The sequence below is a fragment of the Ostrea edulis genome, chromosome 4 (genome assembly GCF_947568905.1).
Source record: "Ostrea edulis chromosome 4, xbOstEdul1.1, whole genome shotgun sequence".
NCBI classification, from domain to species: domain Eukaryota; kingdom Metazoa; phylum Mollusca; class Bivalvia; order Ostreida; family Ostreidae; genus Ostrea; species Ostrea edulis.
Window position 1 is genome coordinate 68,945,183 of NC_079167.1, and position 17,126 is coordinate 68,962,308.

A 17,126-nucleotide genomic window follows, 5' to 3' on the forward strand; every position below is an offset into this window, starting at 1 on the left:
AGTAACTTTGCTATTCAACTACAGGGTCATATTAGTCGCGCGCGCACACACACACACACACACCCCTCCCCCAACAGAAATTCTTAATTCTTTTTTATTATTTATTTATTCGAGTTTGTTTTTTTTTCTTTTCTTTTCCCCCCAGAAAATCCATACCGTGTGGAAACGTTTAATTGGCGTAGAGAACCTTCCTTACGATATCTTTCTGTCATCGAATATCGTTCCTTTCTATGGGATATTTACAATGTTCTAGTATTTTGTCAGTGTTCCTTTCTATAATTAGATATAGACATAAGGAATAAATGTTTAGCTTAGGAGTAGGAAAATGCATATTCATACTTTGAAACAAGACTTCCCCTTATCCATGTAAGTAATAATTTACTAATTAGAGATATATAGAGACATGTGTATTATTGTTTAATGTTTTCACAAATAAATTCTGTATGATAAACTCTATGCTATAATGTGTTCAATCAAATTAAACCCGAATGTTAGAGTTATATACCTAACCATAAAAGTGTCTTTATAATTACCTACACAAACGTGTTGAAAAAATAAAGGGGGAAAATAAAGAAACCTGTCCGATCAACTCCAACAGTAAAACTCTACATAATGTATATACTACATGTAAAAGCTTGATCGAATTTATCACATTGTTTAAAACAATCCTGAGTTTATTCCTCGATTTGTTGGGGGGGGGGGGTGGAGGTTAAAAATTTGGGCCTATGATCGGCGCTTACGGCTTTTGAGCAGGGAGGGATCTTTATCTTGCCACACTTCTTGCATATATAGTATATATCTGACTTTCTGTAGAGGGTGATGAGAACTGTTCCACTGGCTAATTCAAAAAGTTGAGGGATCTAATTTTCCCATTGAATTAAAACTGTCTACTGCTTTAATTTTCGCGGCTTCTTGTCTAAATCTATCTTCACGCACTTTGAATTCACGGCTTCGTGCCCATTGTAAATGTTGTGTCTTTTCCATACTGACTGCAGTTTTGATTTCACACTTTTTGTTTTTCCGTGAAAATCAAACTGCGGTGAAAATAAGGCTGACTATTGTACATCATCAGTTAACAAGGATTCCGTTTTCTCATTTGTTACAAATATCATTAACATCGTTATTTTACGGATCGTTGGAAACTTCAAAAGTAATGAGGTACCATTGTTACATTGTTAAAGTAAAGATGTATAGTAATTATTTCAAGTAAACATAATACAACATATGTCTTTCATATAATTTTAATATCAAAATCAACAATTACCATTATACTGAAAACATTGTACACTGAGTATTTAGGACATTCACATGTTGTGTGGCAAATTTTCGCCTCTTTTGCATAACTTGTACATGTATGTACCTCAACTGATTTTCTCTATATAAAAGTTACTGTCCATTTCCCTGAAAATGCACTATATTCACCACTCTGCAAAATCAGTGCTCATCCCTTGCACAATTCCCGAGTCTATCGCGATATTTTTAACCAATACAAATACTCGCCGTCTCAAGAAATAACTATTTTGTTACGGGGGGGGGGGGGGGTGCTATTTTCCTCATACATATTCTATAACTGTATTTTACATCTCTATATATAATTTTTATTTAAAAATTTCTGACAAGATAACCGAGACACAAATACGATATCTGAAGATATCTTATACAAGTGCAATTTTCTAAAATCCAAAGGTCCCTAATAACAGTAGGACATTGTCTCATTTTTCACTACACTTAGTGAGTCAAAGGTTCTGGTCAGTGAGCAAAAAAAGCAAACAAACAAAAACATGCATATCGTTCAACAAGATCTCATCGGTCCTCATCAAATGACGTGGAAATTTAAGACATGTACATGTTAGAAATCTACAATTTGCGATTCAAATCGTAAGTGACTAGTCTCTCTTCACGCCTTGCTTCCCAATCTTGCAGTTCCTCTTCCGAAAGCATATGTCTCATAATATGTGACATCAATTTATCACAGTTGCCAAACACGCGGGAACCTAGCATAGACCTTTCATCCTCCTCCATCTTACAACAAACGGCGTCAAAGGAGGTGCTTTGTCTGAAAGGAAATGCAGTATTTTCATTCATATGTCGATTCAATATATCCCAGTAACACAGAATCTTCGATATCTGCTTTGTACATAGATATTTTATTGAACATAGATCGATGTTAAAGGCAAACGAACAACTCAACTTTATTACAAACGGGATCACTTCAGTTTCTCCATCGTCAACTTCCCATTTCTATGTAGCAATATTCCATTATCACTTGCATATGGTGTTTATGTCTCTCGACTATTTCAATACACAAAGAGTTCGTTCTGCGTATGATCAGTCATTAAATAGAATCGGGTTTTTGACATACAAGTAATTGTTAGGTCGTTCTTTACACACTGATTTTGACTACAGATTACTCCATTTACCTGATCAAAATATAAGGCTCATGGTGAATGTGACTTGTTCAACAGGGGATGCTTACTCTTTCTAGGCACCTGATCCCACCTTTGGTACATGTATGTCCAGGGGTTCGTGTATGCCCAACTGTTAATTTTATTTTCTTTATAGGAGTTATGAGATTGATACTGTTCGTAATCTTCATCTTTTCAGTACATGTATACATATTGCAGTTAAATTTATAAACATTTTAGATATTGGTTGTTTTACATTTACATCAATCATGGTTATGTATATTACTATAGTATATTATTACGCTGCAACAGCAATTTAGTAAACAGTTTGGTGTTACCTGCAGATATACCTGCAGCTATGTCAAATTCGTTGTTTCAATTAAATTTCCCCAGAACCTATCACACTTTTATCATACAGATGTGTATTTTAGAAAATTGTATCCAAGTATGCACCTGTTACAAATAACCAGGCGGGTTGGTCTTTTTCCCATTTCCACCAGACAGTTCGCTGGGTAGACTTGAAGGGTGGATCCAAGAGCTATGACGAGATCCGCCTGTCCGGCGTGGTGTATTGCATTTCGTAGTACATCTTCCTCCAAATAATCTCCAAAGTTGATGATTGTGTTCATCAGATAGCCTCTACATTTCTGAAGAAAAAAAACCATAATGCACCGCTACATTATGATTAAAATCAGATCTTTGATCCGCTCCGTTATTGTTAAAATACAGCGACGTAACAATAACAGATCAGATCAAATATCTTATCTAAATAAGATTGTTTACGTGTATATACCATCTTCAATATATGTCATATGCATTATGTATTTCACTTGCATTATTTGACAAAACATGTAATAACACCCATGAACGGTTCTCAGTAAAAGATAGTCAATTGTAAATCGAAAAGCTCCCAAAGCATAATTTTAAGTGAGTATAATTAACTATATATTAGACATACAAAACGACTTTTGAATGTTATGTAATGGTCAACAACAATTATACTGAAATGTCGTAGTTTAATGGCTACTACGAATGTTACACATTTTCTGGAGTATTGGTTAGCAACATCAAAGACTAGCGCGGTTTAATATATATTATTTTCTCCCTCAGTGCCCTCGTCCGAAAATAAATATTTTCTTGACTATTTGATAATAACATATAACAGAAAAAGTGAATAGGTTGGTTGCGTTCGTTACAAGATCGCTTTTAATAAACAAACATCAAATCAACAAAGCTGAAAAATCACTAATGAAAGCATATGAATTCAAAACTGAAAATGGGCTGGGTGGGAGGAAAGGCTAAGAAATACAAAAGCGACCTTTGTTGCTTGTAACGAACCTCGCACTGCCCGAAAACTGACCAGTAGGCGCAAAAGCGCTCGTGCATTCATGAGCTCAAAAACCCGCGAAATGTATTTACGGAAAATAACAAAAAATGACGAAATGTAAAACGTAAAGAAATAAATGTACCGCGTCTATGTATACACGAAATTATAAAACATACCGGGTGAAAGCATTTGACCCAATGATAGGTTGTAATTTCATGTCAAACTAGATTGTTATAAAGACCATAGAATTTGCAAAATGCTGACTATGAACGGGACTGTCGAATAATTCCTAGGCTGACGAATTATAACTCACCTTATCGTTACAGACACGCCCAGTTCGATGATTTATCCGGCATTGCTTACACATGATCACAGGAACATTGGTAGCTTTACCCCCACAACCGAAATTTCTCATGTATCTTTTCTTACACTTTTCACATTTCTCTATAAATGTGTTGCCATGCAGTTCTGAGATTTGACCTTCCTCAAGCCCAGAGAGACGGTGCAGCCCATCAACATTTTGACTGATCACGTGCTTCAAATCTCCGTTATCCATTAGTTTTACTATCGCTTCGTGGGTGTAAGTTGGTCGGAGCCTTTGAAAGTTGAGTGTAACCTGCTTGGATTTCCCTTTGGTCTCTGACAAATATAGGTAATTCATATATTACTAAGGATGTGGTCACAAATATTCTGCTGTCTTATAAGTTGATTTTACATTGTTATATATGATTGTAAGAAGTACTTAAGCCTTTACGTAACAGGCAGGCACGTTGCTTAGTTTTTCAAAGTGGATAGGGCAGGAAAAACATTTAAAAACGACCCCTCCTTTTCATTTTTTCTGCGTTCCACAATTTGGTTCTTCTGATCTCCAATCTAATCAAAATCAAACTTCTTAGATCCGCGCCGTATACCTTGCGTAAGAAGCGATTGTGAGCGTATCCTAGGATCTGATTTTAATTAGATTGTTATGATCTCATGATAAGTATTTTAAAAATGTAAATGAATAAGAAACAAAACGTGGGATAACGATATAGAATGTGATTCAGTGTACCCACAGGCAGACAATATTCATTTCACCGGTACTTTGATAAGTACCTTGCTTCTTATCTTTATCCCTCTCAGTCCATTTCCCCCGAATTCCTCGGTAATCTCCGATTCCTGCTGCGGTGGAAATACCCGCTCCTGCGTATGATAAAAACCAAGTTATGGATTTCTTTATTAGTAACTATGCTTAAAAGTTTTCTTTTCTCATTAAAATAAAGTATAATCCTCTTAATTTTGTGTACATTTAGAATGTAATAGTGCAGGAGAATACTATAACACTTGATTGATACTAACCCGTGATCGCTATGCAGTATTTGGAGTTCTTGATCAGGTTAGCTATGTGCTCTGCCTCTCGCTGGACTTTGTCGTAAGAGTTGTGGATTTCCGCCGTTTTGATCGCCTCCTTCACCATTTCTTTTTCCTCCTTGGTTAGGTTCGATTCCTGGGATTTATACGAGCTTTTTAAATCAAACCAGCAGTCTTCGTGAAAAGTCGCAAATCCGTTATCGTCCCAGTTCACGTGGAAACCTAAGGAGACCAATTTTCAGCAAGATAGTGTCATGTCGTATAGTTTAGTTGGTGTGAATACAAATATTACCATGCACTATGACAGTAGACTGGCTTTCCTCATAATATGTTATAGCATCACCAAGTCATCTGTTCGCTGTCTCAGTTACATCAGATTTAAGATAATCTCTCTCTCTCTCTCTCTCTTTCTCTCTCTCATCAAATATACGTATTAACTATACTACATTTTAACACCAAAAACATAACACTAACATACATTGCCTGACAGCCAGCCGTGACTGCTGGACGCCCGTAATTTATTGTATTCTAAATACACAATTCGCAGAAAAACAAGGCGTTTTCCCATGTACAAAAATTAAGATAACCTTCCAACTCCATATACAAAATATGAGCAATACATAAATATCAATACTTTTAAATATACCTCAAATCCCCTCTATATAGCATCAGGGCCGGCCAGGAAAAAACTAGAAATAAAACGATGAAAATCGCAAAAAACTCTAGAAAACCTGTGTCCGTTGCCAAGTGCCGCTGGATGCAGGGGTTTGTGAACGGACCTCACAACTTATTTGTAAATGTTTAACTTTTGCATGGCATGGATGAAAACATAAGATTTAATTATCCATTAAGTTTCGTCTATCTCGTGACGAACGGCGGCTAGAAGTGTATTCTGAATTGCAGCTCGAAAACCTGTTTTTCTAACTCACATTCTATTGGCTAAAAATGGATCATTCCAAACTACCTGTACAATATACTGTACCGTCAATACAACATTTTCCCGCTATTACTAACGAAACGCGGGAAAATATGATTTATTGCTCAGTAAGGGGATTTTAAAATAGCCATCCTAATGAACTCAGACCAAATCGAATACAACTACGACTGGTAACTATAATCTAACCTGAGCGTTTCCCTTTGGGTACGATGAAGGCCCTGACATCCACCCGTCCGTCTGTCTGGCTGATTAGACATTTATCACACGCCACTACCGCACATTTTTTCTCCCGAGCATCATCTCTACCCGTCGCCATTGCGAGTTCGTTTATTGATTTCTGTCTTTAAAGTTCTTGGGGGTAAAACCACGAGTGTGTTTGTTGTTATTTGGTAACGACGGCCAGTCGATCCTTGTGGTGACGCAAATTGGTAAAAATAGAAATGGAAATTCATTTAAAGGTATGAGTAGTTAAGCTTACAGGTATGCTGACCAAGTAAACGTCAAAAATACTTTGATGACACACATTATACAAGAAAGACGACTGCCTTCTTGTATGTGTAAGGCTTATAAGGAAGCATTTGAGTACTAATAATTTCATGTTTTAATTATTTTAAAATTTACTAGCTAAAAACGAATTATTCTTCTTGAAAGAAATGATATCGGTTATCAGAATGATTATTGCCATGATCATAAGCTAAACAGAACATGAAAAGTCTTACAGTTCTCCTAAAAAGTGTATTAAACTGGTCTGTTCATCAGGTTTTGTACAGAAACTTTGCTATTCAACCACATGGTCATATTAGTCACCACCACTCCCCCAACAGAAATTCTTCAATTCTTTTTTATAATTTTTTTTTTTATTATTTTTTTTTTTAGAAAATCCAAACCGTGTAGAAACGTTTAGTTGGTGTAGAGAACCTCCCTTACGAGTAGAGAACCTCCCTTAGGAGTAGAGAACCCCCTTAGGAGTAGAGAACTCGTCTTAGGAGTAGAGAACCTCCCTTAGGAATAGAGAATCTCTCTCAGGAGTTGAGAACCTCCCTTAGGAGTAGAGACACCCCCCTTAGAAGTAGAGAATTTCCTTTAGGAGTAGAGAACCTCCCTTAGGAATAGAGAACATCCCTTAGGAGTAGAGAACCTCCCTTAGGAGTAAAGAACCTCTCTTAGGAATAGGGACCCCCTTAGGAGTAGAGAACCTCCCTTAGGAGTAGATAACTTCACTTAGGAGTAGATAATCTCCCTTAGGAGTAGAGAACCTGTAGAGAACCTCCCTTAGGAGGAGAGAACCTCCCTTAGGAGTAAAGAACCTCTCTTAGGAATAGGGACCCCCCTTAGGAGTAGAGAACCTCCCTTAGGAGTAGATAACTTCACTTCGGAGTAGATAACTTCCCTTAGGAATAGAGAACCTCCCTTAGGAGTAGAGAACTCCCCTTAGGAGTAGAGAACCTTCCTTAAGAGTAGAGAACCCCCATTAGGAGTAGAGAACCTTCCTTAGGAATAGAGAACTCCCCTTAGGAGTAGAGATCCCCCCTTAGGAGTAGAGAACTCCTCTTAGGGGTAGAGAACCTCCCTTAGGAATAGAGAACCTCCATCAGGAGTTGAGAACCTCCCTTAGGAGTAGAGAACCCCCTTAGGAGTAGAGAACCTCGCTTAGGAGTAGAGAACCTCCCTTAGGAGTAGAGAACCTCCCCTAGGAGTAGAGAACCCCCTTATGAGTAGAAAATTCCCCTTAGGAGAAAATCCATACCGTGTGGAAATGTTTAAGGCGTAGAAAACTTCCCTTAGGATATCTTTCTGTCATCGAATATCGCTCTTTTCTATGGTGTATTTACAATGTTCTAGTATTTTGTCAGTGTTTCTTTCTATAATTAGATATAGACACAAGGAATAATTGCTTAGCTTGGGTGTAGGACAGTGCATATTCATACTTTAAAACAATAGTTCCCCTTCTACATGTATGTAATAATTTACAAATTATAGATACATGTATAGTATTGTTTAATGTTTTCACAAATAAATTTTGCATTATAAACTCTATGCTATAACATGTTCAATCAAATTAGGGCCAAATTTTAATATTTTATTTCTAACTACCCCTGTACATGTACCATAAAAGTGTCTTTATAATTACCTACACAAACGTGTTGAAAAAATAAAGGGGGGGGGGGGTTTAAAGAAACCTGTCCGATCAGCTCCAAAAGTAAAACTTTAAATAATGTATATATTCATGTAAAAGCTTGATCGAATTGATCACATTGTTTGAAACAATCCCGAGTTTATTAACTCGCTCCTAGCGTTGATTTGTTGGGGGGGAGGGGGTAAAAATGTGGGTCTATGATCGGCGCTTACGGCTTTTGAGCAGGGAGGGATCTTTATCTTGCCACACTTCTTGCCTATACATGTATAGTACACGTATATATCTGACTTTTTGTAGAGGGTGATGAGAACTGTTCCACTGGCTAATTCAAAAGGTTGAGGGATCCAATTTTCCCATTGAATTAAAACTGTCTACAGCTTTAATTTTCGCAGCTTCTTGTCTAAATCTATCTTCACGCACTTTGAATTCACGGCTTCGTGCCCATTGTAAATGTTGTGTCTTTTCCATATTGACTGCAGTTTTGATTTCACTTTTTGTTTTTCCGTCAAAATCAAACTGCGGTGAAAAGAAGGCTGACTATTGTACATCATCACAGTTAACAAGGATTCCATTTTCTCATTTGTTACAAATATCATTAACATCGTTATTTTACGGATCGTTGGAAACTTCAAAAGTAATGAGGTACCATTGTTACATTGTTAAAGTAAAGGTGTATAGTAATTATTTCAAGTAAACATGATACAACATATGTCTTTCATATAATTTTAATATCAAAATCAACAATTACCATTATACTGAAAACATTGTACACTGTGAGTATTTAGGATATGCACTTGTTATGTGGCAAATTTTCGCCTCTTTTGCATAACTTGTACATGTATATACCTCAACTGATTTTTCTCTATATAAAAGTTACTGTCCATTTCCTTGAAAATCCACTATATTCACCACTCTGCAAAATCAGTGCTCATCCCTGGGACAACTCCGAGTCTATCGTGATATTTTTAACCAATCAAATTGCTCGCTGTCTCAAGAAATAACCACTTTATTAGGGATGGGGGTGGGGGTATTTGCTATTTTCCTCATACACATTCTATAACTGTATTTTACATCACTAAATATAATTATTTTAGATAAAAAAATTCCAAGATAACCGATACACAAATAAGATACAATGTATCTGAAAATATTTTGTACAAGTGCAATTTTCTAAAATCCAAAGGTCCACAATACCAGTAGGGCATTGTTTCATTACTCACTACACTAAGCGAGACAATGAACTTTGAATAACGTAAATATATAAGTTCTAGTCAGTGAGCAGAAAACAAACAACAAAACATATCTTTTTCAACATTAATTGATTCTCTTGAAATGACGTAGAAATTTAAGACATGTACATGTTAGAAATCTACAATTTGCGTTTCAGATCGTAGGTGACTAGTCTCTCTTCACGCCGTCCTTCCCAATCTTGCAGTTCCTCTTTCGAAAGCATATGTCTCATAATATCTGACATCAATTTATCACAGTCGCCAAACACGCGGGACCCTAGCATAGACCTTCCATCCTCCTCCATGTCACAACAGACGGCGTCATAGGGGGTGCCTTGTCTGAAAGGAAATGCAGTATTTTCATCAATATGTCGATTCAATATATCCAAGTGCCACAGAGTCTTCCATATCTGCTTTGTACATAGATATTTGATTGAACATAGATGTTAAAGGCAAACGAAACTTTAATACAAACGGGATGACTTCAGCTTCTCCATCGTCAACTTCCCATATTTATGTAGCAATATTCCATTATCACCTGCATATGGTGGTTATATCTCTCAACTATTTCAATACGCAAGAGTTCGTTCTGCGTATGATCAGTTTTAAAATCGAATCGGGCTACTGACGTACAAGTAGATGTTACAGGGGTTTCAACAGTTTCGTTTAAGGTAATTCCACTAAGTTCAATTTTATATTTTATTATTGATTCTTCAAATAATACATCTTAGTAAGAAAAGGTGAAGATAACGAACAGTGATCGATCTCGATCATAACTCCTATAAGCAATAATAAAAGTGATAAAGTTAGTATGTTGCGGTTTTAATAATTTTTCATCAATTAGCACACATATATCTTTATCAATGTCAGAAAATTGCAATTTTCTTTAAACAGCATTACCAAAATTTCATAAAAAATTGTTAAAACAATATAATAGTATTTATAACAATTTCATGAAACTGTTTCTTTAAAAAAAAAAAAATACAAACTGTTTGTGAAAAATAAAGGAAATCTATCGAATAATGGACTTGATAAAGGATTCAATGAAAACAGAGTTATTGCCTTTGGATTCAATATTTTCAAACATATAATTGATTATTCAAATATAACTAAAACTTTTGAAATATTTCATGGTTAACAAGATTTTTAAAAATAACTATTGAAAAAGACTCCAACAAAATTTATGTTCCTGTCATGCATAAATCTTAATAAATCATTGACTTTGCAAAATCTTATGACGTCACAGGAGGGTGGAAATACGTTAAAGTCAGCATTTCGCAAAACTTTTATGGTCGTTATAACGATCTAGTTTGCCAATACAACCTGTAATTGGGTCAACTACTGTCTGACGTGTTTAATACCAATAGTTAGGTCGTTCTTTATACACTGATTTTTTACTACTACGGATTACTCCATTTATCTGATCAAATAGAGGGCTAATGGCGGATGCTTACTCTTCCTAGGCACCTGATCCCACCTCTGGTATGTCCAGGGGTCCGTGTTTGCCCAACTCTTAATTTTGTTTTCTTTCTAGGAGTTATGAGGTTGATCACTGATCTTTATCTTCACCTTTTCAGTATACAGATTGCAATTAAATTTAAAGACAGTTTAGATATTGGTTGTTTTAAATTTACAACAATCATGGGTATGTAATATTATATTATTACGCTGCAACGGCAACTTGGTAAACAGTTTGGTGAAGAAATACCTGCAGCTATGTCAAATTCGAATTTGTTTCAATTAAATTTCTCCAGTAACCTATCACACTTTTATCATACAGATGTATATTTTAGAAATGCACCTGTTACAAATAACTAGACGGGTTGGTTTTTCCCCCATTTCCACCAAAGAGTTCGCTGGGGAGACTTGAAGTGTGGATCCAAGAGTTATGACGAGATCCGCCCGTTCTGCGTGGTGGACTGCGTTCCCTAGTACATCTTCCTCCAAGTAATCTCCGAAGTTGATGATTGTGTTCATCAGATACCCTCCACATTTCTGGAAAAAACACAATGCACCGGTACACTCTGGTTTAAATCAGATCTTTGATCCGCTCCGTTATTGTTAAAGTGCAGCGACATAACAATAACGGAGCGGATCAAATGTCTTATTTCAATCAGTTTGCGCACGTGTGTATATACCATCTTTAATATATCTCATTTACATAATTAATGTATTTCATCTGCATTGACAAAACATGTAACAACACCCACGAACAGTTGTCATGAAAGGATCATCAATTGTAAATCGAAAAGCTCCCAAAGCATCATTTTAAGTGAGCGTAAACAACTATATCTTAGCTATGCAAAACGACTTTTTGAATGTTATGTAATGGCCAACAACAAATAAACTAGAATGTCGTAGATTAATGTCTACAACGAATGTTACACATTTTGTGGAGTATTCGCAAGCAACATCAAAGACTAGCGCGGTTTAATTAATAGTGCCGTACATATAGACGTAATGACAAAACCCACCTGGTTCATGCACACGCCCCCGGTTCGGTGATTTATGTGGCACCGCTCGCACACTTTGGGAGGAACAGAGGTAGACTGTGCCTTACATCTGGTATTCTTCTCATAACGTTTGCCGCATTTTTCGCATTTCTCCAAAAATGCATTACCGTGTAGTTCAGATATCATGGATTCTTGTATTCCGGAAAGTCTGTGCAAGCCGTCTGTGTTTTGACTGATGACATATTTGATATATCCCAGCTCCACTAGTTTTAACAAGGCCTCGTGTGTGTACGTAGGACGTAAGTCTGCAAGTCTGTAGCCTCCTTTTTTAGATAAACCCCTTTGACCTGTTAAGTTGAAAAATATGCATATGAGGAACTATTTTATCAGTATTTAAAAAAAGGGGGAGGGACACACATACATAAAGATTGCTCCATGGTTAATGAAATATCAACGAAGTTGAAGTACTATACGTCATTTACGTTAGACCTTTTGAAATATACTCTTTCAAACATCAAAGTGAAAATGACACAAACTTTCTGAAGATTTCAGTGTACCGTATTGTTTGACTTTGTCTTGCGTGGTCCATTTGCCGTGAATTCCTCGAAAGTCCCCAATTCCGGCCGCTGTTGATATTCCAGCACCTTCATAAAAGTTAGTGTGTGGTAATCACATTATTGTTTCATTGTTCTTTGAAAATAAATTTAGAGCCTTTAACAAAACTTAACCCGAACATGTTTTTAAAAAAACCACAGTCATAAAAAAATAGCTGTGAATTCTGTGGAAGTTTTCCCCACCCCCCTTGAGAGGCTTCCCGCCCTCGGCAGTTTCCGGGCCACAATGCATATGTGTCCGGACCTTTAACTAAGAAGAATTGATTTATCATACCAGTGAAGGCGATGCAATAGTTAGATTTTTTGATGAGTTGAGCAATTCGTTCGCCCTCCTCCTTGATCTTTTTTAAGGAATGGTGAGTTTCTGCAGTTTTAGCGGCTTCGCGTATCATGTCTTTCTCCATTTCCGGCAGAACTACGATGATGCTGGATGGGCTTTTCGCACAGGCCGATCTCCACAGAGAATTCCAACAGTCGATATGGAACATGGCCATTCCATTTTCATCCCACTTGACTTTGAATCCTAGTAAGTGTAAAGTTTGTTACAATTTAGTGAGTCACTTCAGTCTCGCCTTGTCCATCAGACTATATACAGGAATAGTCTTTTAAATTCCTTTCTTTTGATGAAGTTTCACGGTTAGAGTACAATTTAATGGCATAATTAATAGGCAAATACCCTCAAGTGATGAAGCTTCATGTTTGCTCAAATCATTACCCCCAGGGACCAGGTTCGTCTCACCCCCCCCCCCCCCCGGCGGGAGGGGGGAGGGGGGCACAATTAAAATTTAAAGTTTTACATAAAGAATGTAGGGTTGAATAAACCTTCTACGAGCAATATGGGTTTCAGTTTGTCAAATAAGTATGAAAGCATCCTCATGAACTTCTGGGACCAATGAGATGGAGTCAAGTAAGTGTAAAATTGATTATCAATTTATTCATTCAATTCATTTATTGATAACCATAATAGGTGTAAAATGTAAAAATCTCCATGTCGGGTATATACCTTTTTTACTCTGGAGCCAGAGTGGGTCCACTACAGGGGTTTAAAGATTCCCATTCTCTAAGTGTCTCAACATATACATGTACATGCATCAACAATAACTGTCTTGACCCCGAACCCAAACCTGCGGGAGGGCAGGGATATTTCAGGTAAAGTCAACAGAAGGACTGAATGTTAGATCTATTTTTTTTTTTTAATGATACAATCATCTACAAAGCAAGAGATCGAAATTAAATTCCAATATTTGAACACACTTTAATTTGATTTATAAATATTGATATCATACCTATGCTACGGATATGAAAAGTACCTTCTGTGTTTCTCACTCTATTCTAGATTTCTGTTGATAAGTTTAATCGTTGTACTGACAACCCCCAGCAATGGGCCCAAGTAGTTTTGGTTTGATCTAATTAATACATACATATCTAAAGTTTTCTTTTTCGTTATAAGGAAATATCAAATTCAAACTAGATAGATCAATATACCTTTCTGTTCACATTTATCTACGCAGTATGCTCTTACATCCGTCCGCCCGTCTGTAATCAAAAGTGGATCCCTTTTGCATTCAATGAAACAACAATGCCCCATTACGTCTTTGCTTGCCATGGTTTTTCGATCTCTGCAATGTCTATCACTGAGAATTTCACAATAACCTCACTTTCTGTAACTTGAAGATCTATCTTTAATGTGGCATTGCGGGATACAACATGTATTCTATACGAGTCAGTGTTTATTTTCGTGAATTACGGAACGATCCTTTCTGTTTACATCCGCAAAACTAGTAGATAGGTGACGTCATAGGTTAAAAATATACAAAGGGGTTTTCCATTGTTGACTAGGATATTATAACAGAGGCCCACAGGCCTTATCGGTCACCTGAATATCAGACTATCTCCAAGGGCTACGAAATCCATACTAAGTTTCCTGTTCTGCTCATTATTCAACAGCAATATAAAACAAGATTTGTTATAAACAAAGAAACCGGTAATTTTGTCTGTAATAATAATAGTACGGGTCTAGATACCATACCACCACCCCTAATAATAATAATAAACTATCGAATACTGCGTTCCATCTAATTGAAGTTTTGAGTAAAAATTCGTTTCATGCCAAATTTGGTCCCACCGTAGCTGGAGTCAGAACCTTTAACCTGCATGCTCTAAGTGACTACATGTATATACATGTATATGCATCAGGGTTTTTCTTATAGATATGCAATTTGAGAGAGAAAGATTTTTGAAAAATTATGAATGTTTGGTGGTATTTGCCCAGGTGCTTCTTTTTCAAATTTGAAAAAAAAAAATTTGGAAAGGTAGTTATCAAGAAGACATTAAAAATGTTCAGTTTAATATCAACATTAATGCACACATTTAATCACCATGGCTATTGTGGCCCCACCCTGGATCATGGAATTTACAATTTTGGTCTATACCTGTTCTATAATGACTATACATTTAGTTTTTGGTGAATCCTGAGACCCTGGGGATATAGGAGTCCTGACAAGTTATGTCTTACATGTCCCAAAGATGCAGAACTTTTCAAAATTGATATGAAATTGACAGCAAATGTTTCATATCCAATTTTTACAGACATCTGGAGTGATGCTGTTGTACAGGTCTAAAGTTTGCAATAAAGGTGTCATCGTCAGGGTAGCCAAGATAGGAGCGTTATTTGATTGCAATAATTGGAGAAGAATCACACTTCTATCTATACAAGCAAAATAATGGCGAAAATCATGATCAAGAGGATTTCAGGATCCATCGACGGCACACTTAGGAAAAATCAAGCTGGATTCCAAAAGGGAAAGGGCTGTACTAACCAAATTTTCATACTGAGAAATATTATCGAACAATGTACTGAATGGCAAGGACATCATTGACTTTGAAAAGGCCTTCGAGAGAATCCATAGAGACAGCCTATGGAAAATATTAAAAATCACACTGTATTCCACAGCATGTCATAAACCTAATAAAGACATTTTCTAATAACTTAGATTGCACCGTCGGGATAGCGCTAGCTTTTCAAGTGAAAACAGGAGTTAGACAAGGATGATTCATGTCATCAACTTTATCTATCATAGCCATTGATTGGGTGTTACGACAAACAACTTCAGACATCCCAATATATAAGCATCAGATGGGGAACCTTTTCAGCCCTAGAAGATCTCGTCTTCGTTGATATTCTTGCCTTACTATCATACACACATCAGCATATCCAAGAGAAAACCACCAGATTAGAACCATATTCCAACCAAAAATGCCTAACGAATCAACACCAAAAAATACAAAATCCTGATTCTCAACAACTCAAAACTCACCGTCAGTACTTCTAGACAAACAAGCCCTACCTCAAACAGATACATTTACATTTCTTAGCAGTATAGTAAGAGTAGATGGTGGTGCTGCTACTGATATTAAACAACATCTGTCAAAAGCAAAAGCTGCATTTGACAACTTGAAGAATGTCTAGAAATCTGGCCAGTACACCACACACATCAAATTGAAACCGTTGTAATACCAACCCTGTTGTATGGTTCAGAATGTTCGAGAATGACTGAGGCTGACCAACAAAAACTCTGCTCTGCATCTTCCATATAAAGACCTTTAGAAGAATCATACAAATATTTTGGCCATATAAGATCTCTAACCAGGACCTGTTTATTAGATGCAATCAGGAAGACACGAAGATCATCAGAAGGTGGAGATGGATTGGGCACCAATAGTAGGTCACCCAAGTAAATCAGTACCTATCTCCACTAAAATAACAGCTATCATCAGTCTATATTCTAAATTATTGAACTCGTTAATAACTTCCTGAGTCACAAAAAGCATTCACCATTATTTAAAACTGTAAGTATGACAATTGTTGAGTTGAGTGACAGTTTACATGTCTACCGATGTAAACACAATCCCATCAGTGATCCCACCTTACATGTAACACAGGGGAAAGTACTATATCGGAATTAGCTGCAATGATGTAGCCCTCTCCAATTTTTTTATTCTGACACCCCCCACCCCCAAATGGAGAGGGCTGTATTATTGCAGCTATGTTGTAGCTACCACGTGTCTCATGAGGATAAAGCTGAATTACCTCCGCATAAAATGCAATAACACACATACCCCAATCTGCGTAGATCGTTACACTTTACTAGTGTAGCGATCTACGTGAGCTGATAATAGGATCCGATTTTAATCAGATTGATACTGTATATACACCATCAAGTTTGAAAGTGCATCATAAAGTTTGGGCCGAAAAATGTTTATATGCATACACATCTATTCTGGATATTTTAAGGTGGCTCACTACACCCAGAAATAGTTTCTCAAATAAGTATAAATTGATTTAATTATAAAGATAATGATGATATACAATAAGTATATATGCCAAAAAGGCAGAAATATACAAATTTGGATAAAAACATGATTTTCAAAAAAATTATTTCAACACATATGAATAAAAGACTCTGGGGGATTTGAACTCGAGATCTGCGGTTTACAAGCCCAATGCTTTAACCACTGAGCTACGATGATAGACAAACAAATAGATCGATACAAATAATTTCACAAAACATTTAAATCGCCATCTTGTGACGTGGTGTCATACAGAGTATAAGCTTTAGTGTAGTGAGCTACCTTAAGTCAATAAGCAAAATAAATAAAATAATTCACTAATCA

General features: G+C 36.5%; 2 protein-coding genes across 8 annotated transcripts; both read right to left on the reverse strand.

Moving 5' to 3' along the window:
- Positions 1-1,223: 1,223 nt before the first annotated feature.
- Positions 1,224-7,085, reverse strand: LOC125668796 (NAD-dependent protein deacylase sirtuin-6-like). Of its 6 annotated transcripts, none has more exons than XM_048903212.2 (6): positions 6,206-7,080; positions 5,071-5,304; positions 4,828-4,914; positions 4,046-4,371; positions 2,859-3,079; positions 1,224-2,056 (listed from the first exon to the last, which is right to left on the reverse strand). In XM_048903212.2, exons 1-6 carry the CDS (start codon positions 6,333-6,335, stop codon positions 1,858-1,860), a joined length of 1,197 nt encoding a protein of 398 aa, XP_048759169.1. In that variant the 5' UTR covers positions 6,336-7,080; the 3' UTR covers positions 1,224-1,857. The 6 variants fall into 6 exon arrangements, with proteins under 6 accessions (XP_048759169.1, XP_048759170.1, XP_056019595.1 ...); XM_048903213.2 differs by having other exon boundaries at positions 2,859-3,052; positions 6,206-7,077; XM_056163620.1 differs by lacking the exon at positions 6,206-7,080 and adding an exon at positions 5,729-5,985.
- Positions 7,086-8,865: 1,780 nt separating this feature from the next.
- LOC125672119 (NAD-dependent protein deacetylase Sirt6-like) lies at positions 8,866-14,468 on the reverse strand. 2 transcript variants are annotated; one of them, XR_008802594.1, is made up of 7 exons: positions 13,938-14,468; positions 12,727-12,975; positions 12,396-12,482; positions 11,860-12,185; positions 11,187-11,380; positions 10,840-10,954; positions 9,577-9,724 (listed from the first exon to the last, which is right to left on the reverse strand). XR_008802594.1 is itself a non-coding variant. In XM_048908235.2 (6 exons), the coding sequence occupies exons 1-6, from the start codon at positions 14,056-14,058 to the stop codon at positions 9,526-9,528; spliced, it is 1,176 nt and encodes a 391-aa protein (XP_048764192.1). In that variant the 5' UTR covers positions 14,059-14,464; the 3' UTR covers positions 8,866-9,525. The 2 variants fall into 2 exon arrangements, 1 of the variants encoding a protein (XP_048764192.1); XM_048908235.2 differs by lacking the exon at positions 10,840-10,954 and having other exon boundaries at positions 8,866-9,724; positions 13,938-14,464.
- Between the last annotated feature and the right edge of the window lie 2,658 nt (positions 14,469-17,126).